The sequence below is a fragment of the Oncorhynchus clarkii genome, chromosome 16 (genome assembly GCF_045791955.1).
Source record: "Oncorhynchus clarkii lewisi isolate Uvic-CL-2024 chromosome 16, UVic_Ocla_1.0, whole genome shotgun sequence".
NCBI classification, from domain to species: domain Eukaryota; kingdom Metazoa; phylum Chordata; class Actinopteri; order Salmoniformes; family Salmonidae; genus Oncorhynchus; species Oncorhynchus clarkii.
The window spans coordinates 5,651,922-5,677,154 of NC_092162.1; the positions used below are offsets into that span (position 1 = coordinate 5,651,922).

Genomic DNA, 25,233 nt, shown 5'->3' on the forward strand with positions numbered 1-25,233 from the left:
AGCATGACAATGATCCCAAACACACCGCCCGGGCAACGAAGGAGAGGCTTCGTAAGAAGCATTTCAAGGTCCTGGAGTGGCCTAGCCAGTCTCCAGATCTCAACCCCATAGAAATTCTTTGGAGGGAGTTGAAAGTACGTGTTGCCCAGCAACAGCCCCAAAACATCACTGCTCTAGAGGAGATCTGCATGGAGGAATGGGCCAAAATACCAGCAACAGTGTGTGAAAACCTTGTGAAGACTTACAGAAAACGTTTGACCTCTGTCATTGCCAACAAAGGGTATATAACAAAGTATTGAGATAAACTTGTGTTATTGACCAAATACTTATTTTCCACCATAATTTGCAAATAAATTCATTTAAAATCCTACAATGTGATTTTCTGGATTTTTTTTTTCATTTTGTCTGTCATGGTTGAAGTGTACCTATGATGAAAATTGCAGGCCTCTCTCATCTTTTTAAGTGGGAGAACTTGCACAATTGTGTGTGTGTGTGTGTGTGTGCGCGCGCTAAGGTGTGGACATCACAACATATCATTTAGAAAGGCAAAAAATCTAAAAACTCTGGACATTATAGTGAATATTAAACTGCTTTATTTTCAGTGCTACACTAACCCAATGCTAACTTTTATAACTTTTCCCCATATCCACTTCCTTACATTGTAGATAGACAGGGCCCCTCTCCTGCCCAAGCAGCACCATGCAGGACCCCCGGGGGCCACCGGGCGGCCCCTAGCCTCCCGCCACTGTCCAGAAGACTCCTACTGTATGGTGTACATGATCTTCTTCCTGTTGGGCATCGGCTCCCTGCTCCCCTGGAACTTCTTCATTACAGCTAAACACTACTGGACCTACAAGCTGAGCAATAATACTGACGGGCACGGAGAGGAGCCGCGCTCAGACCTTAGTGTGAGTGTGTGTGTGTGTGAAGGTGTGTGTGTGTGAGTGTGTGTGTGTGTGCGTGTGTGTGTGTGAAGGTGTGAGTGTGTGTGTGTGTGTGTGTGTGTGTGTGTGTGTGTGTGAAGGTGTGTGTGTGTGTAGGTGTGAAAGTGCGTGTGTGTGTGTGTGTGTGTGTGTGAAGGTGTGTGTGTAGGTGTGTGTGTGAAGGTGTGTGTGTGAAGGTGTGTGTGTGTGTGTGTGTGTGTCTACTGCATTAAATCACTTGACAGGAATTGAAGTGTTCTTTCACTTGCAACACAATTATAAGAGGGGGGGGACGGCAGGTAGCCTAGTGGTTAGAGTGTAGGGACGGCAGGTAGCCTAGTGGTTAGAGTGTGGGACGGCAGGTAGCCTAGTGGTTAGAGTGTAGGGACGGCAGGTAGCCTAGTGGTTAGAGTGTAGGGACGGCAGGTAGCCTAGTGGTTAGAGTGTAGGGACGGCAGGTAGCCTAGTGGTTAGAGTGTAGGGACGGCAGGTAGCCTAGTGGTTAGAGTGTAGGGACGGCAGGTAGCCTAATGGTTAGAGTGTAGGGACGGCAGGTAGCCTAGTGGTTAGAGTGTAGGGGCGGCAGGTAGCCTAGTGGTTAGAGTGTAGGGACGGCAGGTAGCCTAGTGGTTAGAGTGTAGGGGCGGCAGGTAGCCTAGTGGTTAGAGTGTAGGGACGGCAGGTAGCCTAGTGGTTAGAGCGTAGGGACGGCAGGTAGCCTAGTGGTTAGAGCGTAGGGACGGCAGGTAGCCTAGTGGTTAGAGTGTATGGGCGGCAGGTAGCCTGGTGGTTAGAGTGTAGGGACGGCAGGTAGCCTGGTGGTTAGAGTGTAGGGGCGGCAGGTAGCCTAGTGGTTAGAGTGTAGGGACGGCAGGTAGCCTAGTGGTTAGAGTGTAGGGGCGGCAGGTAGACTAGTGGTTAGAGTGTAGGGGCGGCAGGTAGCCTAGTGGTTAGAGTGTAGGGGCGGCAGGTAGCCTAGTGGTTAGAGTGTAGGGGCGGCAGGTAGCCTAGTGGTTAGAGTGTAGGGACGGCAGGTAGCCTAGTGGTTAGAGTGTAGGGACGGCAGGTAGCCTAGTGGTTAGAGTGTAGGGACGGCAGGTAGCCTAGTGGTTAGAGTGTAGGGGCGGCAGGTAGCCTAGTGGTTAGAGTGTAGGGACGGCAGGTAGCCTAGTGGTTAGAGTGTAGGGACGGCAGGTAGCCTAGTGGTTAGAGTGTAGGGACGGCAGGTAGCCTAGTGGTTAGAGTGTAGGGACGGCAGGTAGCCTAGTGGTTAGAGTGTAGGGACGGCAGGTAGCCTAGTGGTTAGAGTGTAGGGACGGCAGGTAGACTAGTGGTTAGAGTGTAGGGACGGCAGCTAGCCTAGTGGTTAGAGTGTATGGGCGGCAGCGTAGCCTAGTGGTTAGAGTGTAGGGGCGGCAGGTAGCCTAGTGGTTAGAGCGTAGGGACGATAGGTAGCCTAGTGGTTAGAGTGTAGGGACGGCAGGTAGCCTAGTGGTTAGAGTGTAGGGACGGCAGGTAGCCTAGTGGTTAGAGCGTTGGACTAGTCACCGAAAGGTTGCAAGATCAAATCCCAGAGCTGACAAGGTAAAAATCTGTCGTTCTGCCCCTCTCCTAGGTCGTCATTGAAAATAAGAATTTGTTCTTAACTGACTTTCCTAGTTAAATAAAGATATAAATAGTGGGTGTCATTTTAAAGTAATTCTATTGCCAACATGGCTAGTTAAACTATAGTGTTAACCGTTCCAAAAGCCACTTCAGACAAACAGATTGTAATGTTGGTGCCCGTAGAAAGGAGTCCTGACTGCGTTCAGGTGCGTGTGTGGCTGATGTGAAATGGCTAGCTAGTTAGCGGTGGTGCGCTAATAGTGTTTCAGTCGGTGACGTCACTCGCTCTGAGACCTTGAAGTAGTAGTTCCCCTTGCTCTGCAAGGGCCATGGCTTTTGTGGCGCGATGGGTAACGATGCTCCGTGAGTGACTGCTGTTGATGTGTGCAGAGGGTCCCTGGTTCGAGCCCAGTTTGGGACGAGGAGAGGGACAGAAGCTATACTGTTACACGTGATCCCCTGCTAATTGTGTTCACAATACAACAAACAGGCTTATTCTGTTCAGGACACCTCAGGGTGTAAGGTCATGTTATCCTCGGTACTGTGGATCAAATGGAGAACCTGAGCTCTGACATCATGTATAGCATGTTACTGTACAGACACTGACATCATGTATAGCATGTTACTGTACAGACACTGATCTCTGACATCATGTATAGCATGTTACTGTACAGACACTGAGCTCTGACATCATGTATAGCATGTTACTGTACAGACACTGACATCATGTATAGCATGTTACTGTACAGACACTGAGCTCTGACATCATGTATAGCATGTTACTGTACAGACACTGACATCATGTATAGTATGTTACTGTACAGACACTGAGTTTCAATTTAGACTAAATCTGCCATTTTCAGCCCGTATAAGGGTTGACGGGCTGTGAGTGGGGAAGGTCTGTGATGAATGCCCTGACTGTTAGACTCTCTGGATAAGAATCTCTGCTAAATGACTAAAATGTGAATGTTTCCCTATGGCCTTGACAGGATTACTTTGAGAGCTATCTGGCCATCGCCTCTACAGTGCCTTCGGTCCTCTGTCTGGTCCTCAACTACCTACTAGTTAACAGGTAACCTCTACAGTGCCTTCGGTCCTCTGTCTGGTCCTCAACTACCTACTAGTTAACAGGTAACCTCCACAATGCCTTCGGTCCTGTCTGGTCCTCAACTACCTACTAGTTAACAGGTAACCTCCACAATGCCTTCGGTCCTGTCTGGTCCTCAACTACCTACTAGTTAACAGGTAACCTCCACAATGCCTTCGGTCCTGTCTGGTCCTCAACTACCTACAAAACACACACAGAGGCCAAATCCCTGTTTCAGAGAACATCATTAAAGGAACCAGATTCAATCAGCCAATCAGTAGGCCTGGCTACAAACACTTGGAGCCTGTGAGGTCACGTGTTCTCTCAGCCAAACAGACGGTCTGTTCTGGATATAAAGGACTCAGTGTCCTTCCACACCGTGACCTTCATATCACAGTCCTGCAGTGTGTTTGGACCTTTTTAAGTGCTAAGGGAAGGCATCACTGCTACTTCCTGAAACTTAACACGTTTTAGCCCTTTAAGAGCTTTCCTTGTATTAACGTCCATTGTCCTCCGAGAGTTGCTGAATCTCCTCTACTAAAGGAAATGGGTAAACGCCTGATCCCAGATCTGTGTGTGCTGTCTTGCCAACTCCTAGTTAGTTAACAACTCACAACTGCACAAACAGATCTGGGATCAGGCTTGGTCTGGGACAGTCTACAATTATGAACGTAGTCTCCGTCCCTCTGGCTGAACGGAATGTTACGTATTAATGATGTTGTACACTTGAGCAAGATGCTTGACCCCTGATAATTGCTCTAGTGGTTCAAATCAAATTTATTTATATAGCCCTTCGTACATCAGCTGATATCTCAAAGTGCTGTACAGAAACCCTGCCTAAAACCCCAAACAGCAAGCAATGCAGGTGTAGAAGCACGGTGGCTAGGAAAAACTCCCTAGAAAGGCCCAAACCTAGGAAGAAACCTAGAGAGGAACCAGGCTATGTGGGGTGGCCAGTCCTCTTCTGGCTGTGCCGGGTGGAGATTATAACAGAACACGGCCAAGATGTTCAAATGTTCATAAATGACCAGCATGGTCGAATAATAATAAGGCAGAACAGTTGAAACTGGAGCAGCAGCACAGTCAGGTGGACTGGGGACAGCAAGGAGTCATCATGTCAGGTAGTCCTGAGGCATGGTCCTAGGGCTTAGGTCCTCCGAGAGAGAGAAAGAAAGAGAGAAGGAGAGAATTAGAGAGAGCATACTTAGATTCACACAGGACACCGACGGAGAAGTACTCCAGATATAACAAACTGACCCTAGCCCCCCGACACATAAACTACTGCAGCATAAATACTGGAGGCTGAGACAGGAGGGGTCAGGAGACACTGTGGCCCCATCCGAGGACACCCCCGGACAGGGCCAAACAGGAAGGATATAACCCCACCCACTTTGCCAAAGCACAGCCCCCACACCACTAGAGGGACATCTTCAACCACCAACTTACCATCCTGAGACAAGGCTGAGTATAGCCCACAAAGACCTCCGCCACGGGGGGGGGGGGGGGGGCGCCAACCCAGACAGGATGACCACATCAGTGAATCAACCCACTCAGGTGATGCACCCCCTTCAGGGATGGCATGAGAGAGCCCCAGTAAGCCAGTGGTTCTACTCTGCGGATGTCCCCCATTGCCTCCATCCCCTCTGGGTGTGTCTCTGTAAGTTAATGAAGTACATCTTATGTGTAATTAGTTTAAAGTGGCAGCTAGGTCTGAATAACACCATCCCAGTCTCTCATATGCGTTGACCAGACCTGGGTTCAACTAGTATTTTAAATCATTTCAAAATAGTTTTGTATGTGCTTGATTTGAGCTGGCACAATGGGACCAACAGAATGGTCTCTAAAACCCCGCCCACCTAAAGCAAACGCTCAAAAGTATTTGAAAGATTTCAAATAGTACTTGAACCCAGGTCATGTGTTGAGCAGTCTTTGCCGTCTAATTTAATCCACTCGGTCTACTTCCTGTGTGATCAGCAACACCATAATCAAATCAAATCAAATGTATTTATATAGCCCTTCGTACATCAGCTGATATCTCAAAGTGCTGTACAGAAACCCAGCCTAAAACCCCAAACAGCAAGCAATGCAGGTGTAGAAGCATACCATTAATGCATCCTCATACGTAGGTTTGGTTCTCTCCTAGCAGAACACGGAACGGCGAAGAGAACGTCTTATACAATATTACTGTTGTTTTGTCCTTCTTGAGCCACTGAAGCAACAACATAGCCAGAAACACTATCTCAAAAATAAATCAAGAAATCTGTCATAAATGTTGACAGTGACGCCGTTTTAGGGCCTAGCTTTCTGCTCTCTCCTCTTTCTCGTTGAATGACGGCAAACACATTGAAGAATCACGTCCCCTACTGTTGACCAATCCCTCAGTCAGGCAGTCTCTCTGTCAGTCTCTTTCTCTGTCAGTCTCTCTGTCAGTCTCTCTCTCTGTCAGTCTCTCTCTCTGTCAGTCTCTCTCTGTCAGTCTCTCTCTCTGTCAGTCTCTCTCTCTGTCAGTCTCTCTCTGTCAGTCTCTCTTTCTCTCTCTGTCTCTCTCTCTGTCAGTCTCTCTCTCTGTCAGTCTCTCTCTGTCAGTATCTCTCTGTCTCTCTCTCTCTGTCAGTCTCTCTCTCTGTCAGTCTCTCTCTGTCAGTCTCTCTCTGTCAGTCTCTCTCTCTCTCTGTCAGTCTCTCTCTCTCTGTCAGTCTCTCTCTCTCTGTCAGTCTCTCTCTCTGTCAGTCTCTCTCTGTCTGTCTCTCTCTCTCTCGCTCAGGCAGTCTCTCTGTCAGTCTCTCTCTCTGTCTCTCTCTCTGTCAGTCTCTGTCAGTCTCTCTCAGTCAGTCTCTCTCTGTCTGTCTCTCTGTCAGTCTCTCTCTCTCTCAGTCTCTGTCAGTCTCTCTGTCAGTCTCTCTCAATCAGTCTCTCTCTCTCAGTCTCTGTCAGTCTCTCTCAGTCAGTCTCTCTGTCAGTCTCTCTCTCTCTGTCTCTCTCAGTCAGTCTCTCTCTCTCTCTGTCTCTCTCAGTCAGTCTCTCTCAGTCAGTCTCTCTCTGTCTGCCTCTCTCTCAGGTTGTCCCCAGTGGTGCGTATCCTGTCGTCTCTGCTCATCATCTTGGCTGTGTTCATAGTGACCACGGTCATGGTCAAGGTGTGTAATATATATACTACCGTTGAAAAGTTTGGTGTGACTTAGAAATGTCCTTGTTTTCCCATGAAAACATACATGAAATGAGTTGCAAAGAGAATAGGAAATATAGTCAATACATTGACAAGGTTATAAATAATGATTTTTAATGGAAATAATAATTGTCTCCTTCAAACTTTGCTTTCGTCAAAGAATCCTCCATTTGCAGCAATTACAGCCTTGCAGACCTTTGGCATTCTAGTTGTCAATTTGTTGAGGTAATCTGAAGAGATTTCACCCCCTGCTTCCTGAAGCACCTCCCACCAGTTGGATTGGCTTGATGGGCACTTCTTACGTACCATACGGTCAAGCTGCTCCCACAACAGCTCAATAGGGTTGAGATCCGGTGACTGTGCTGGCCGCTCCATTATAGACAGAATACCAGCTGGCTGCTTCTTCCCTAAATAGTTATTGCACAGTTTGGAGCTGTGCTTTGGGTCGTTGTCCTGTTGTAGGAGGAAATTGGCTCCAATTAAGTACCGTCCACAGGCTATGGCATGGCGTTGCAAAATGGAGTGATGGCCTTCCTTCTTACCCTGTACAAATCTCCCACTTAACCACCACCAAAGCACCCCCAGACCATCACATTGCCTCCACCCTGCTTGACAGATGGCGTCAAGCATCTTTTCATTTTTTCTGTGTCTCACGAATGTTGTTCTTTGTGATCTGAACACCTTCAAACGTAGATTCGTCTGTCCATAACACGTTTTTTTCCCCCAATCTTCCTCTGTCCAGTGTCTGTGTTCTTTTGCCCATCTTAATCTTTTATTTTTATTGGCCAGTCTGAGATATGGCTTTTTCTTTGCAACTCTGCCTAGAAGGCCAGCATTCTGGAGTCGCCTCTTCACTGTTGATGTTGAGACTGGTGTTTTGTGGGTACTATTTAATGAAGCTGCCAGTTGAGGACTTGTGAGGCGTCTGTTTCTCAAACTAGACACTCTAATGTACTTGTCCTCTTGCTCAGTTGTGCACCTGGGGCCTCCCACTCCTCTTTCTATTCTGGTTAGAGCCCATTTGCTCTGTTCTGTGAAGGGAGTAGTACACAGCGTTGTACGAGATATTCAGTTTCTTGGCAATTTCTCACATGGAATAGCCTTCATTTCTCAGAACAAGAATAGACTGATGAGTTTCAGAAGAAAGGTCTTTGTTTTTGGCCATTTTGAGCCTGTAATCGAACCAACAAATGCTGATGCTCCAGATACTCAACTAGTCTAAAGAAGGACAGTTTTATTGCTTCTTTAATCAGAACAACAGTTTTCAGCTGTGCTAACATAATTGCAAAAGGGTTTTCTAAATGATCTATTACCCTTTTAAAATGATAAACTTGGATGAACTAACACAACGTGCCATTGGAACACAGGAGTGATGGTTGCTGATAATGGGCCTCTGTACCCCTATGTAGATATTCCATAAAACAATCAGTCATTTCCAGCTACAACAGTCATTTACAACATTAACAATGTCTACACTGTATTTCTGATCAATATGATGTTATTTTAATGGATTAAAAAAAGCTTTAATTTCAAAAACAAGGACATTTCTAAGTGACCCCAAACTTTAGAATCGAAGTGTTCCTGTATATATTTATGGCTTTACAACATGACTTGGGTAACATGGTTTATTGTGTAAATGTCAAGTCTGTAAAGTACCGTTTATTTTCTATACAGCCATAATGTACAGTACCAGTCAAACGTTTGGACACACCTACTCATTCCAGGGTTTTTCTTTATTTTGACTATTTTCTACATTTGTAGACTAATACTGAAGACATCAAAACTATTAAATAACACACATGGGAATCATGTAGTAACCACCCCAAAAAAATATATTTTATATTTGAGCAGTCGCCCTTTGCATTGGCATTCTCTCAACCAGCTTCATGAGGTAGTCACCTGGAATGCATTTCAATTAACAGGTGTGCCTTGTTAAAAGTTTATTTGTTTCCTTCTACAATGTAGAACATAGTCAAAGTAAAGAACCCTGGAATGAGTAGGCGTGTCCAAACTTTTGACTGGTACTGTATGCGTGTCTAAGACAGTTTTCACCTCAGGACATTAAAGTTGATGCTACTGTACAGGTGGATTCCTCTGGTTGTAGAGAGCAGTTCTTCTTTGGGACTTTAGCCAGTGTTGCTATGGTCAGTGGGGCGTCCAACCTCTTCTCTGGCTCTGTGTTCGGGATCAGTGGGCATTTTCCCATGAGGATATCACAGGCACTCATATCAGGTATTACACACACACACACACACACACACACACACTAAGTCTCTCATATTGGGAAGATGAATCTGTCTACATACCATACTTAGCCAATATCATATACCCAACAGTCTAGTCTACATGATAACAAACCAATATCATATACCCAACAGTCTAGTCTACATGATAACAAACCACCCAAACTGTTCCCTTGGAGAGTCTCTGTATCTGTCCCATCACTGCTGACATCATCTTAGTTTCATACCAACAACTGAAACACTCATCAGCTGATTTGACTTCCTTCTCCTGCTTAACCCAGACATCATTTTATAACAGCATAACACAGTCAGTCATTTTGCCTTCTCCCCATCCCTCTCTCCCTCTCCCTCTCCCCATTCCCCATTCCTCTCTCCCTCTCCTCATCCCTCTCTCCCTCTCCCTCTCCCCATTCCTCTCTCCCTCTCCCCATCCCTCTCTCCCTCTCCCCATCCCTCTCTCCCTCTCCCTCTCCCCATCACTCTCTCCCTCTCCCTCTCCCCATTCCTCTCTCCCTCTCCCCATCCCTCTCTCCCTCTCCCCATCCCTCTCTCCATCTCCCCATCCCTCTCTCCATCTCCCCATCCCTCTCTCCCTCTCCCCATGCCTCTCCCCCATCCCTCTCCCCATTCCTCTCCCCCATCCCTCTCTCCCTCTCCCCCATTCCTCTCCCCCATCCCTCTCCCCCATCCCTCTCTCCCCCATCCCTCTCTCCCCCATCCCTCTCTCCCCCATCCCTCTCTCCCCCATCCCTCTCCCCCTCCCCATCCCTCTCTCCCCCATCCCTCTCTCCCCCATCCCTCTCTCCCCACCCCTCTCTCCCCCATCCCTCTCTCCCCACCCCTCTCTCCCCCATCCCTCTCTCCCCCTCCCCATCCCTCTCTCCCCACCCCTCTCTCCCCACCCCCTCTCTCCCCCATCCCTCTCTCCCCCCCTCTCTCCCCACCCCTCTCTCCCCCATCCCTCTGTCCCAGGCCAGGCTATGGGTGGTACTATCAGTGCAGTAGCCTCCATAGTGGACTTGGCAGCAGCTAAAGATGTGACTGACAGCGCTCTAGCTTACTTCCTGACGGCTGATGTCTTCATCCTTTTCTGTATCCTCATGTACCTGCTGCTGCCTAAGCTGGATTACTCACGGTAGACACACACACACACACAGACACAGACACACACACACACACAGACACACACACACACACACACACACACACACACAGCAATAACACTCTCACTCTCACCATATCGATCAAATGTATTTATAAAGCCCTTCTTACATCAGCTGATATCAGCAAAGTGCTGTACAGAAACCCCTCACCTCTGAGGGGTGGCCAGTCCTCTTCTGGCTGTGCCGGGTGGAGATTATAACAGAACATGGCCAAGATGTTAAAATGTTCATAGATGACCAGCATGGTCGAATAATAATAATTACAGTGGTTGTCGAGGGTGCAACCGGTCAGCACCTCATGAGTAAATGTCAGTTGACTTTTCATAGCCGAGCATTCAGAGGTCGAGACAGCAGGTGGACTGGGGACAGCGGGTGAACTGGGGACAGCGGGTGGACTGGGGACAGCGGGTGGACTGGGGACAGCGGGTGAACTGGGGACAGCGGGTGAACTGGGGACAGCGGGGGACTGGGGACAGCGGTTGGACTGGGGACAGCGGTTGGACTGGGGACAGCGGGTGGACTGGGGACAGCGGGTGGACTGGGGACAGCGGGAGGACTGGGGACAGCGGTTGGACTGGGGACAGCGGTTGGACTGGGGACAGCGGGTGGACTGGGGACAGCGGGTGGACTGGGGACAGCGGGTGAACTGGGGACAGCGTGTGGACTGGGGACAGCGGGTGAACTGGGGACAGCGGGTGAACTGGGGACAGCGGGTGAACTGGGGACAGCGGGTGGACTGGGGACAGCGGGTGGACTGGGGACAGCGGGTGGACTGGGGACAGCGGGTGAACTGGGGACAGCGGGTGAACTGGGGACAGCGGGTGAACTGGGGACAGCGGGTGGACTGGGGACAGCGGGTGAACTGGGGACAGCGGGTGAACTGGGGACAGCGGGTGGACTGGGGACAGCAGGAGGACTGGGGACAGCAGGAGGACTAATATAGACTTTACAACAATGTGCATGCACATGTGTCAAAGAGGCTGAGGGAGATGTGGGGAGAGATGATAAGGAACTGTAGTGCCTCTGAGTTTTTTTCTGTTGTGGTCAGGCAAGCCACAGTTAACTGAAACTAGTCTCCTCTCCCGAAACCAAGGAAACGGCTTTATTGATACTGAGAATAAAATAAACGCTTCCCAGTTTCTGTTTGTTAACCTTTTGATATGAGCCTTTGTCAAAAAAAAACTTCTCACAGGTGGCTCCTTTGACCTTTGGTGTGTTCTCAGGTCATCGGTGTGTTGTCAGGTCATCGGTGTGTTGTCAGGTCATCGGTGTGTTGTCAGGTCATCGGTGTGTTGTCAGGTCATCGGTGTGTTGTCAGGTCATCGGTGTGTTGTCAGGTCATCGGTGTGTTGTCGGGTCATCGGTGTGTTGTCAGGTCATCGGTGTGTTCTCAGGTCATCGGTGTGTTCTCAGGTCATCGGTGTGTTCTCAGGTCATCGGTGTGTTGTCAGGTCATCGGTGTGTTCTCAGGTCATTGGTGTGTTCTCAGGTCATTGGTGTGTTCTCAGGTCATCGGTGTGTTGTCGGTGTGTTGTCAGGCCACCGGTGTGTTGTCAGGTCATCGGTGTGTTGTTAGGTCATCGGTGTGTTGTCAGGTCATCGGTGTGTTGTCAGGTCATTGGTGTGTTGTCAGGTCATCGGTGTGTTGTCAGGTCATCGGTGTGTTGTCAGGTCATCGGTGTGTTGTCAGGTCATCGGTGTGTTGTCAGGTCATCGGTGTGTTCTCAGGTCATCGGTGTGTTCTCAGGTCATCGGTGTTTTGTCAGGTCATCGGTGTGTTGTCAGGTCATCGGTGTGTTCTCAGGTCATCGGTGTGTTGTCGGTGTGTTGTCAGGTCATCGGTGTGTTGTCAGGTCATCGGTGTGTTGTCAGGTCATCGGTGTGTTGTCAGGTCATCGGTGTGTTGTCAGGTCATCGGTGTGTTGTCAGGTCATTGGTGTGTTGTCGGTGTGTTGTCAGGCCACCGGTGTGTTGTCAGGTCATCGGTGTGTTGTTAGGTCATCGGTGTGTTGTCAGGTCATCGGTGTGTTGTCAGGTCATTGGTGTGTTGTCAGGTCATCGGTGTGTTGTCAGGTCATCGGTGTGTTGTCAGGTCATCGGTGTGTTGTCAGGTCATCGGTGTGTTGTCAGGTCATCGGTGTGTTGTCAGGTCATCGGTGTGTTGTCAGGTCATCGGTGTGTTCTCAGGTCATCGGTGTGTTCTCAGGTCATCGGTGTGTTCTCAGGTCATCGGTGTGTTCTCAGGTCATCGGTGTGTTCGTCAGGTCATCGGTGTTTTGTCAGGTCATCGGTGTGTTGTCAGGTCATCGGTGTGTTCTCAGGTCATCGGTGTGTTGTCGGTGTGTTGTCAGGTCATCGGTGTGTTCTCAGGTCATCGGTGTGTTGTCAGGTCATCGGTGTGTTCTCAGGTCATCGGTGTGTTGTCAGGTCATCGGTGTGTTGTCAGGTCATCGGTGTGTTCTCAGGTCATCGGTGTGTTCTCAGGTCATCGGTGTGTTGTCAGGTCATTGGTGTGTTGTCGGTGTGTTGTCAGGTCATCGGTGTGTTGTCAGGTCATCGGTATGTTGTCAGGTCATTGGTGTGTTGTCGGTGTGTTGTCAGGTCATCGGTGTGTTGTCAGGTCATCGGTGTGTTGTCAGGTCATCGGTGTGTTGTCAGGTCATCGGTATGTTGTCAGGTCATTGGTGTGTTGTCGGTGTGTTGTCAGGCCACCGGTGTGTTGTCAGGCCATCAGTGTGTTGTCAGGTCATCGGTGTGTTGTCAGGTCATCGGTGTGTTGTCAGGTCATCGGTGTGTTCTCAGGTCATCGGTGTGTTGTCAGGTCATCGGTGTGTTCTCAGGTCATCGGTGTGTTGTCAGGTCATCGGTGTGTTCTCAGGTCATCGGTGTGTTGTCAGGTCATCGGTGTGTTGTCAGGTCATCGGTGTGTTCTCAGGTCATCGGTGTGTTGTCAGGTCATTGGTGTGTTGTCGGTGTGTTGTCAGGTCATCGGTGTGTTGTCAGGTCATTGGTGTGTTGTCGGTGTGTTGTCAGGCCACCGGTGTGTTGTCAGGCCATCGGTGTGTTGTCAGGTCATCGGTGTGATAAACCTGCAGGAGCTCTTAGATCATGAGGTGCAATATTACAGAGAACAAACAGCTGTTGATGCTGAACAGTAAACAATGTTTCCTGGGAGAAAAACAATTCCAGAAGTAAACCAGGAAGTGTTTTGAACAAAAGCTTGTTGGACATAGTTTACTATTCGGGCATTAACTTCTGTTTTGTTCTAATACATTACAAGGGTCAAAGGTCAGTGACTTCTTACTAAATGACTTAATAACATAGAGAGACAACAATGTTATAGACCTTTTATACATAGCCTCAGTTAAAATATTCAGTTAAAGATGTTTCCCTCATTTTATTTTGGAGTTACCTCTCATATCACTCTGGAAGTCAGTTTCCCTTTAGGCACAGATCTAAGATCAGCTCACCTTGCTGAAATTCTATCATGAACCATTTGAGCATCGGCAATCATGAAACTGATCTGGAATCAGTTCTGACAAGTGTAAAAAAACATATAGCCTACAGGTGTTACCGACGTTATTGCATAGATGATACATGATTTAAATGTTGTGTACGTGGATGTCGATTTAAGGCAGCCCCTCCGGCACCTCTCTGATTCAGAGGGGTTTGGGTTAAATGGGGAAGACACATTTCAGTTATACAACTGACTAGGTATCCCCCCCCCCCCCCCCCTTTTTCCTTTTCCCTACTGAAACCGTTCCCCTTCCTCAGGCACTACATGCTGGCAGCAGAGTATAACAAGTCAGGGTCTATACCAGAGCCCCTCGGTGAGGCGGACGGCCCGGAGGGGGCACCAGCGAGCACGGTCTCCTCCGTGTCCGTCCCTCCTCTAAAACCCATCCTTCAGAAGACATGGCTCCTGGGTCTCTGTGTCTTCTACGTCTTCTTCATCTCTATAATGGTGTTCCCTGCCGTCTCCTCTGGCATCCAGGTAGAAGGACAAAGATGTCTCCTTATTAACAATGACAGTTCTGAGGGGGGTGAACAGGGCTGCTAGTCTACAACGCAAACTGTATTCTAAGACAATAGTCAACTTGGGGACAATTAAGTTATTTTATTGTATGTTATGTTATTTTATCTTATGTTGTCTTCTCTTATCAGTCTGTTAACCAGGACAACATGTTCTCTTCTCTTATCAGTCTGTTAACCAGGACAACATGTTGTCTTCTCTTCAGTCTGTTAACCATGACAGCATGTTGTCTTCTCTTATCAGTCTGTTAACCAGGACAGCATGTTGTCATCTCTTCAGTCTGTTAACCAGGACAGCATGTTGTCTTCTCAGTCTGTTAACCAGGACAGCATGTTGTCTTCTCTTCTCAGTCTGTTAACCAGGACAGCATGTTGTCTTCTCTTATCAGTCTGTTAACCAGGACAGCATGTTGTCATCTCTTCAGTCTGTTAACCAGGACAACATGTTGTCATCTCTTCAGTCTGTTAACCAGGACAGCATGTTGTCATCTCTTCAGTCTGTTAACCAGGACAGCATGTTGTCATCTCTTCAGTCTGTTAACCAGGACAGCATGTTGTCTTCTCTTATCAGTCTGTTAACCAGGACAGCATGTTGTCTTCTCTTATCAGTCTGTTAACCAGGACAGCATGTTGTCTTCTCTTATCAGTCTGTTAACCAGGACAACATGTTCTCTTCTCTTCAGTCTGTTAACCAGGACAGCATGTTGTCTTCTCTTCAGTCTGTTAACCAGGACAACATGTTCTCTTCTCTTCAGTCTGTTAACCAGGACAGCATGTTGTCATCTCTTCAGTCTGTTAACCAGGACAGCATGTTGTCTTCTCTTCAGTCTGTTAACCAGGACAGCATGTTGTCTTCTCTTCTCAGTCTGTTAACCAGGACAACATGTTGTCTTCTCTTATCAGTCTGTTAACCAGGACAGCATGTTGTCTTCTCTTCAGTCTGTTAACCAGGACAGCATGTTGTCTTCTCTTCTCAGTCTGTTAACCAGGACAACATGTTGTCTTCTCTTATCAGTCTGTTAACCAGGACAGCATGTTGTCTTCTCTTATCAGTATGTTAACCAGGACAGCATGTTGTCTTCTCTTATCAGTCTGTTAACCAGGACAGCATGTTGTCTTCTCTTATCAGTCTGTTAACCAGGACAACATGTTGTCTTCTCTTCAGTCTGTTAACCAGGACAGCATGTTGTCTTCTCTTATCAGTCTGTTAACCAGGACAGCATGTTGTCATCTCTTCAGTCTGTTAACCAGGACAGCATGTTGTCTTCTCAGTCTGTTAACCAGGACAGCATGTTGTCTTCTCTTCCCAGTCTGTTAACCAGGACAGCATGTTGTCTTCTCTTATCAGTCTGTTAACCAGGACAGCATGTTGTCATCTCTTCAGTCTGTTAACCAGGACAGCATGTTGTCATCTCTTCAGTCTGTTAACCAGGACAGCATGTTGTCTTCTCTTATCAGTCTGTTAACCAGGACAGCATGTTGTCATCTCTTCAGTCTGTTAACCAGGACAGCATGTTGTCATCTCTTCAGTCTGTTAACCAGGACAGCATGTTGTCTTCTCTTCCCAGTCTGTTAACCAGGACAGCATGTTGTCTTCTCTTATCAGTCTGTTAACCAGGACAGCATGTTGTCATCTCTTCAGTCTGTTAACCAGGACAGCATGTTGTCATCTCTTCAGTCTGTTAACCAGGACAGCATGTTGTCTTCTCTTATCAGTCTGTTAACCAGGACAGCATGTTGTCATCTCTTCAGTCTGTTAACCAGGACAGCATGTTGTCATCTCTTCAGTCTGTTAACCAGGACAGCATGTTGTCATCTCTTCAGTCTGTTAACCAGGACAGCATGTTGTCTTCTCTTATCAGTCTGTTAACCAGGACAGCATGTTGTCATCTCTTCAGTCTGTTAACCAGGACAGCATGTTGTCTTCTCAGTCTGTTAACCAGGACAGCATGTTGTCTTCTCTTCCCAGTCTGTTAACCAGGACAGCATGTTGTCTTCTCTTATCAGTCTGTTAACCAGGACAGCATGTTGTCATCTCTTCAGTCTGTTAACCAGGACAGCATGTTGTCATCTCTTCAGTCTGTTAACCAGGACAGCATGTTGTCTTCTCTTATCAGTCTGTTAACCAGGACAGCATGTTGTCATCTCTTCAGTCTGTTAACCAGGACAGCATGTTGTCATCTCTTCAGTCTGTTAACCAGGACAGCATGTTGTCTTCTCTTCCCAGTCTGTTAACCAGGACAGCATGTTGTCTTCTCTTATCAGTCTGTTAACCAGGACAGCATGTTGTCATCTCTTCAGTCTGTTAACCAGGACAGCATGTTGTCATCTCTTCAGTCTGTTAACCAGGACAGCATGTTGTCTTCTCTTATCAGTCTGTTAACCAGGACAGCATGTTGTCATCTCTTCAGTCTGTTAACCAGGACAGCATGTTGTCATCTCTTCAGTCTGTTAACCAGGACAGCATGTTGTCATCTCTTCAGTCTGTTAACCAGGACAGCATGTTGTCTTCTCTTATCAGTCTGTTAACCAGGACAGCATGTTGTCATCTCTTCAGTCTGTTAACCAGGACAGCATGTTGTCATCTCTTCAGTCTGTTAACCAGGACAGCATGTTGTCTTCTCTTCCCAGTCTGTTAACCAGGACAGCATGTTGTCTTCTCTTATCAGTCTGTTAACCAGGACAGCATGTTGTCATCTCTTCAGTCTGTTAACCAGGACAGCATGTTGTCATCTCTTCAGTCTGTTAACCAGGACAGCATGTTGTCTTCTCTTATCAGTCTGTTAACCAGGACAGCATGTTGTCATCTCTTCAGTCTGTTAACCAGGACAGCATGTTGTCATCTCTTCAGTCTGTTAACCAGGACAGCATGTTGTCTTCTCTTATCAGTCTGTTAACCAGGACAGCATGTTGTCTTCTCTTATCAGTCTGTTAACCAGGACAGCATGTTGTCATCTCTTCAGTCTGTTAACCAGGACAGCATGTTGTCTTCTCAGTCTGTTAACCAGGACAGCATGTTGTCTTCTCTTCCCAGTCTGTTAACCAGGACAGCATGTTGTCTTCTCTTATCAGTCTGTTAACCAGGACAGCATGTTGTCATCTCTTCAGTCTGTTAACCAGGACAGCATGTTGTCTTCTCTTATCAGTCTGTTAACCAGGACAGCATGTTGTCATCTCTTCAGTCTGTTAACCAGGACAGCATGTTGTCATCTCTTCAGTCTGTTAACCAGGACAGCATGTTGTCTTCTCTTATCAGTCTGTTAACCAGGACAGCATGTTGTCTTCTCTTATCAGTCTGTTAACCAGGACAGCATGTTGTCTTCTCTTATCAGTCTGTTAACCAGGACAGCATGTTGTCATCTCTTCAGTCTGTTAACCAGGACAGCATGTTGTCTTCTCAGTCTGTTAACCAGGACAGCATGTTGTCTTCTCTTCCCAGTCTGTTAACCAGGACAGCATGTTGTCTTCTCTTATCAGTCTGTTAACCAGGACAGCATGTTGTCATCTCTTCAGTCTGTTAACCAGGACAGCATGTTGTCATCTCTTCATTCTGTTAACCAGGACAGCATGTTGTCTTCTCTTATCAGTCTGTTAACCAGGACAGCATGTTGTCATCTCTTCAGTCTGTTAACCAGGACAGCATGTTGTCATCTCTTCAGTCTGTTAACCAGGACAGCATGTTGTCTTCTCTTATCAGTCTGTTAACCAGGACAGCATGTTGTCTTCTCTTATCAGTCTGTTAACCAGGACAGCATGTTGTCTTCTCTTATCAGTCTGTTAACCAGGACAACATGTTGTCTTCTCTTCAGTCTGTTAACCAGGACAGCATGTTGTCTTCTCTTATCAGTCTGTTAACCAGGACAGCATGTTGTCTTCTCTTCTCAGTCTGTTAACCAGGACAGCATGTTGTCTTCTCTTATCAGTCTGTTAACCAGGACAGCATGTTGTCATCTCTTCAGTCTGTTAACCAGGACAGCATGTTGTCATCTCTTCAGTCTGTTAACCAGGACAGCATGTTGTCTTCTCTTATCAGTCTGTTAACCAGGACAGCATGTTGTCTTCTCTTATCAGTCTGTTAACCAGGACAGCATGTTGTCTTCTCTTATCAGTCTGTTAACCAGGACAACATGTTGTCTTCTCTTCAGTCTGTTAACCAGGACAGCATGTTGTCATCTCTTCAGTCTGTTAACCAGGACAACATGTTCTCTTCTCTTCAGTCTGTTAACCAGGACAGCATGTTGTCATCTCTTCAGTCTGTTAACCAGGACAGCATGTTGTCTTCTCTTCAGTCTGTTAACCAGGACAGCATGTTGTCTTCTCTTCTCAGTCTGTTAACCAGGACAACATGTTCTCTTCTCTTCAGTCTTTTAACCAGGACAGCATGTTGTCATCTCTTCAGTCTGTTAACCAGGACAGCATGTTGTCTTCTCTTCTCAGTCTGTTAACCAGGACAACATGTTCTCTTCTCTTCAGTCTTTTAACCAGGACAGCATGTTGTCATCTCTTCAGTCTGTTAACCAGGACAGCATGTTGTCTTCTCTTCTCAGTCTGTTAACCAGGACAGCATGTTGTCTTCTCTTATCAGTCTGTTAACCAGGACAGCATGTTGTCATCTCTTCAGTCTGTTAACCAGGACAGCATGTTGTCTTCTCTTCCGTCTGTTAACCAGGACAGCATGTTGTCTTCTCTTCTCAGTCTGTTAACCAGGACAGCATGTTGTCTTCTCTTCTCAGTCTGTTAACCAGAAGAGTGGCAGCCCCTGGACAACAACATATTTCACCCCCATCACCAGGTGAGAATCAGACTGATTCAGCTCTTTATTTTGTCATTAGGTGTCTATATCAAATCAAATTGTATTTTTCACATGCGCTGAATACAACAAGTGTAGACCTTACTGTAAAATGCTTACTTACAAGCCCTTAACCAACTATGCAGTTTTAAGCAAAATAAGAGGTTAAGAAAATATTTACTAAATAAACTAAAGTTTTTTTTTTAAATATATATTTTTAAATATCACAATAACGAGTCTATATACAGGGTGTACTGGTACTGAGTCAATGTGCGGGGGCACCAGTGTTAGTCAAAGTAATTGAGGTCATTTGTACATGTAGGTAGGGGTGAAGTGACTGCATAGATAATAAACAATGAATAGCAGCCGCATTAAAAAAAGGGGGGCGTCAATGTGAATAGTCCGGGTGGTCATTATTATCTGTTCAGGAGTCTTATGGGCTTGGTGGTAGTCAGCTGTTTAGAAGCCTTTTGGACCTAGACTTGGTGCTTGGTGCTCCACTCTCCATACATATGGAGAGTGTGATCACTCAGTGTTGCTTGCCTTGAAGCGCACATAGAAGTAATTTAGCTTGTCTCGTAGGCTCGTATCACTGGGAAGCTCGTGACTGGACTTCCCTTTGTAGTCTGTAATAGTTTGCAAGCCTTGCCACATCTGACGAGCATCAGAGACGGTGTAGTACGATTCAATCTTAGCCCTGTATTGACGCTTTGCCTGTTTGATGGTTCGCCGGAGGGCATTGTGGGATTTCTCATAAGCATCCAGGTTAGTGTCCCGTTCCTTGAAGTGGCAGCTCTACCCTTTATCTCAGTGCGACTGTTGCCTATAATCCATGGCTTTTGGTTGGGGTATGTACGTACGGTCACTGTGAAGACGACGTCATCGATGCACTTATTGATAAAGCCCGGTGACTGATGTGGTGTACTCCTCAATGCCATTGGATGAATCCCGGAACATATTCCAGTCTGTGCTAGCAAAACAGTCCTGTAGTTTAGCATCTGCTTCATCTGACCACTTCTATATCGAGCGAGTCACTGGTACTTCCTGCTTTAGTTTTTGCTTGTAAGCAGGAATCAGGAGGATATAATTATGGACAGATTTGCCAAATGGAGGGCGAGAGAGAGTTTTGTATGCGTCTCTGTGTGTGGAGTAAAGGTGGTCTAGAGTTTTGCTCCACATGTGACATGCTGATAGAAATGAGGAAAAACAGATTTAAGTTTTCCAGCATTAAAGTCCCTTGTCACTAAGAGCTGGGTGACCATTTTCTTGTTTGCTTATGGCCTTTCTACAGCTGGTTGAATGCGGTCTTAGTGTATCTATGCTTCCTATATGTATGCTTGACATGCCATGAAAGCGTTACAGAGGAGGGCTGATCTAGGATCAGTTTTGGCTTTTTAGATCATAATGAAATTGATTACATGGACAGGGAGAACCTGATCCTAGATCACCACTCTTTCTGAGACTCTTCATGACCTGATCCTAGATCAGCTACTATGCGACTCTGTATGACCTGATCCTAGATCACCACCACTGAGACTCATTATGACCTGATCCTAGATCACCACTCCTGAGACTCATTATGACCTGATCCTAGATCACCACTCCTACTGAGAGTCTTTATGACCTGATCCTAGATTACCACCACCGAGACTCATTATGACCTGATCCTAGATCACCTACTCTGAGACTCATTATGACCTGATCCTAGATCACCTACTCTGAGACTCATTATGACCTGATACTAGATCACCTACTCCGAGACTCATTATGACCTGATCCTAGATCACCTACTCTGAGACTCATTATGACCTGATCCTAGATCACCACCACTGAGACTCATTATGACCTGATCCTAGATCACCTACTATAAGACTCATTATGACCTGATCCTAGATCCCCACCACTGAGACTCTTTATGACCTGATCCTAGATCACCTACTCTGAGACTCATTATGACCTGATCCTAGATCACCTACTCTGAGACTAATTATGACCTGATCCTAGATCACCACCACTGAGACTCATTATGACCTGATCCTAGATTACCACCACCGAGACTCATTATGACCTGATCCTAGATCACCACTCCTACTGAGACTCATTATGACCTGATCCTAGATTACCACCACCGAGACTCATTATGACCTGATCCTAGATCACCACTCCTACTGAGACTCATTATGACCTGATCCTAGATCACCACCACTGAGACTCATTATGACCTGATCCTAGATCACCACCACTGAGACTCTTTATGAATATGGACCATGGGGGAATAATGTAGTCATTATCTTCTCTCCAGCTTCTTCCTCTACAACGTGGCTGACTTCTGTGGTCGCCAGGCCACGGCCTGGCTGCAGGTCCCAGGCCCCACCAGTAGAGTCCTCCCCGCCCTGGTCCTCTCCCGGACAGTCCTGGTGCCTCTCCTCATGTTCTGCAACTACCAGGTAAAGAAAAGGAGAGAACGTCCACAACTTTCTAGGGGAGTTTTTCCATGCTGGTCATTTATGAACATTTGCCTGGTTCCTCTCTAGGTTTCTTCCTAGGTTTTGGCCTTTCTAGGGAGTTTTTCCTAGCCACCGTGCTTCTACACCTGCATTGCTTGCTGTTTGGGGTTTTAGGCCTGGGTTTCTGTACAGCACTTTGAGATATCAGCTGATGTACGAAGGGCTATATAAATACATTTGATTTGAACTCTTATCCTCTAGTGGAAATAAGGTAAAAGGTGCCAGTCTGTCTGTGTTACCATGCCAACTCCTTGTCACTCATTGGCTAGACACATGACCAGGCAGTCGATCACATCAAATATATCTATCTTTTTTAATTAAAAGACCAGCACTCAGTTGAATATAATCTTTGTTAAAAAAAACAATAAAACATTTGTTTAAAATAAAAAAAAAAATTTATTCTTATTGCAACACGTCTTAGTAGTTTTTTTAGTAACACCTTCTATGTAGTACATGTGTATAATGCGTTATAACGTCCTTTATAATGCCTCATAATACACTTAGTGGGGAGAACAAGTATTTCACACACTGTCGATTTTGCAGGTTTTCCTACTTACAAAGCATGTAGAGGTCTGTAATTTTTTATCACAGGTACACTTCAACTGTGAGAGACGGAATCTAAAACAAAAATCCAGAAAATCACATTGTATGATTTTTAAGTAATTCATTTGCATTTTATTGCATGACATAAGTATTTGATACATCAGAAAAGCAGAACTTAATATTTGGTACAGAAACCTTTATGTTTCTTTAGCTGTTATGACATTGACTATTAGCTTATTGTTTTCCCCCTGTAACTACCCAAGAGGGCTAGCGCTTTGAGTGAGTCCCAAATGGCACCCTATTCCCTATATATAGTGCACTACTTTTGACCAGGGCCTATAGCACTAGTGCACTACTTTTGACCAGGGCCTATAGGGCACTAATGCATAACTGTTGACCAGGGCTTATAGTGCACTACTTTTGACCAGGGCCTATAGGGCACTAGTGCACTACTGTTGACTAGGGCCTATAGGGCACTAGTGCACTACTGTTGACTAGGACCCATAGGGCACTAGTGCACTACTTTTGACCAGGGCCTATAGGGCACTAGTGCACTACTGTTGACTAGGGCCTATAGGGCACTAGTGCACTACTTTTGACCAAGGCCTATAGGGCACTAGTGCACTACTTTTGACCAAGGCCTATAGGGCACTAGTGCACTACTTTTGACCAGGGCCTATAGGGCACTAGTGCACTACTGTTGACCAGGACCTATAGGGCACTAGTGCACTACTTTTGACCAGGACCTATAGGGCACTAGTGCACTACTTTTGACCAGGACCTATAGGGCACTAGTGCACTACTTTTGACCAGGACTCATAGGGCACTAGTGCACTACTGTTGACCAGGACCCATAGGGCACTAGTGCACTACTGTTGACTAGGGCCTATAGGGCACTAGTGCACTACTGTTGACTAGGGCCTATAGGGCACTAGTGCACTACTGTTGACTAGGGCCTATAGGGCACTAGTGCACTACTTTTGACCAGGACCCATAGGGCACTAGTGCACTACTGTTGACCAGGACCCATAGGGCACTAGTGCACTACTGTTGACCAGGACCCATAGGGCACTAGTGCACTACTGTTGACCAGGACCCATAGGGCACTAGTGCACTACTGTTGACTAGGGCCTATAGGGCACTAGTGCACTACTGTTGACCAGGACCCATAGGGCACTAGTGCACTACTGTTGACTAGGGCCTATAGGGCACTAGTGCACTACTGTTGACCAGGACCCATAGGGCACTAGTGCACTACTGTTGACCAGGACCCATAGGGCACTAGTGCACTACTGTTGACCAGGACCCATAGGGCACTAGTGCACTACTGTTGACCAGGACCCATAGGGCACTAGTGCACTACTGTTGACTAGGGCCTATAGGGCACTAGTGCACTACTGTTGACCAGGACCCATAGGGCACTAGTGCACTACTGTTGACTAGGGCCTATAGGGCACTAGTGCACTACTGTTGACCAGGACCCATAGGGCACTAGTGCACTACTGTTGACTAGGGCCTATAGGGCACTAGTGCACTACTGTTGACCAGGACCCATAGGGCACTAGTGCACTACTGTTGACCAGGACCCATAGGGCACTAGTGCACTACTGTTGACCAGGACCCATAGGGACGCTACCTTTGCTTTCATTTAGTTTGTCTTATAGAAACTTGTCTTTAATTTTTTTTCAATATCTTTGTGTAACCTCTAGCCCAGAGACCACCTTCACACGGTCCTCTTCAGCCACGACCTCTTCCCTGTCTTCTTCATCTGTCTCCTGGGCATCACCAACGGGTACCTGGGCACCTTGCCCATGATCTACGGACCCAAGGTGGTGCCACGGGACCTGGCAGAGCCCGCAGGCGTGGTCATGAGCTTCTTCCTGACGTTGGGACTGGCTGTGGGATCGGCCTTCTCTGTGTTGATAGTACACTTCATCTGAAGAAGAGGAGGAGACGGGAGGAAGAGGAGACGGGAGGAGGAGGAGACAGGAGGAGGAGGAGGAGACAGGAGGAAAAATATGGCAAATCCAGACTGACTTCTCCAACAAACTTGGTCTCCATGCAGAATCTAACATTTGTCCATAAACGTCAAATTGCAAAGGTTAAGTTTAGGCATTTACTCTGAATGGTTAAAGTTTGGGATTGAACTCATGACCCTCGGTGCCAAAACTCACGGCATACGCCCATCCACCATCCCAGTCCACAACGGCCTACTTGACGGTTGTTCCACAACGCCCTACACTCACCGTTGTTCCTACTGTTCCTATTTTGAAGTCATCTCCCGACGTCCTGCTTACCTTGGACGGACGTCGAATTTCACAGTGGATGTTGGGCGACCTGGCTGGACTTCTCTGCCCTCATAGTCCACTGTATCTGAGGAGGAGTAAGGCCTAGATTCAATCAGATAAAGCGATAGCCGACACCCACGTAAATGGGGCGGCAGGGTAGCCTAGTGGTTAGAGCGTTGGACTAGTAACCAAAAGGTTGCAAGTTCGAATCCCCAAGCTGACAAGGTACAAATCTGTCGTTCTGCCCCTGAACAGGCAGTTAACCCACTGTTCCTAGGCCGTCATTGAAAATAAGAATTTGTTCTTAACTGACTTGCCTAGTTAAATAAAGGTAAAATAAAAAAAATAAAAAAATGTATGGATTTGTTTAATGATTTAATGACTAAAGTTGGTTCGGTTCTCTCCATGTATTATAACAAGTCATCTACATTTCCTGTTTTGATAGTTTCGTAATAAATGGTTGCAGTAAGTCATTTTGCCGGTTCTTCTCTCTTCCACCCATCACATGGGTTATCATCACAAGAGGTTTAATAAGAAGTGGCGACTGCGTCCAAGATGTCCGACCGTTGTTTTCAAGGTAATCTACTCACGTTCGCATATGCCCAGGGTTGCCAGGTCTAGGGCCTGGGGCCCTAAGCAACCACTTACGTAGCTTATGGCTGGAGCCGGCCCTGCATAACACCACATAGTGTTTATGTACATGCATCATGTTCGTGATGTTGCCAAACCCTTTAAAGCCAGCTAATATATAGGATGACTCATTAGAGAGAACAGAAATGGAAGGCTGGCTGGCTGCTACTGCATGAAAACAGAGATCGAAGGCTGGCTGGCTGCTACTGCATGAAAACAGAGATAGAAGGCTGGCTGGTTGCTACTGCATGAAAACA

At 46.8% G+C, this 25,233-nt stretch overlaps 1 protein-coding gene across 2 annotated transcripts in view; it reads left to right on the top strand.

The window, feature by feature from the left end:
* LOC139367890 (solute carrier family 29 member 3) overlaps positions 1-24,700 on the top strand; it is a 39,122-nt gene extending 14,422 nt beyond the window's left edge. For both annotated transcript variants that reach the window (XM_071106257.1, XM_071106258.1), the window contains exons 3-11: positions 666-908; positions 3,518-3,600; positions 6,674-6,752; positions 8,866-9,013; positions 9,997-10,159; positions 13,962-14,181; positions 18,953-19,011; positions 21,311-21,455; positions 23,768-24,700. In XM_071106257.1, the coding sequence (XP_070962358.1) occupies positions 666-908; positions 3,518-3,600; positions 6,674-6,752; positions 8,866-9,013; positions 9,997-10,159; positions 13,962-14,181; positions 18,953-19,011; positions 21,311-21,455; positions 23,768-23,998 (1,371 nt within the window). In that variant the 3' untranslated portion in view covers positions 23,999-24,700. The remainder of the gene's footprint in view (positions 1-665; positions 909-3,517; positions 3,601-6,673; positions 6,753-8,865; positions 9,014-9,996; positions 10,160-13,961; positions 14,182-18,952; positions 19,012-21,310; positions 21,456-23,767) is intronic.
* Positions 24,701-25,233: the final 533 nt, after the last annotated feature.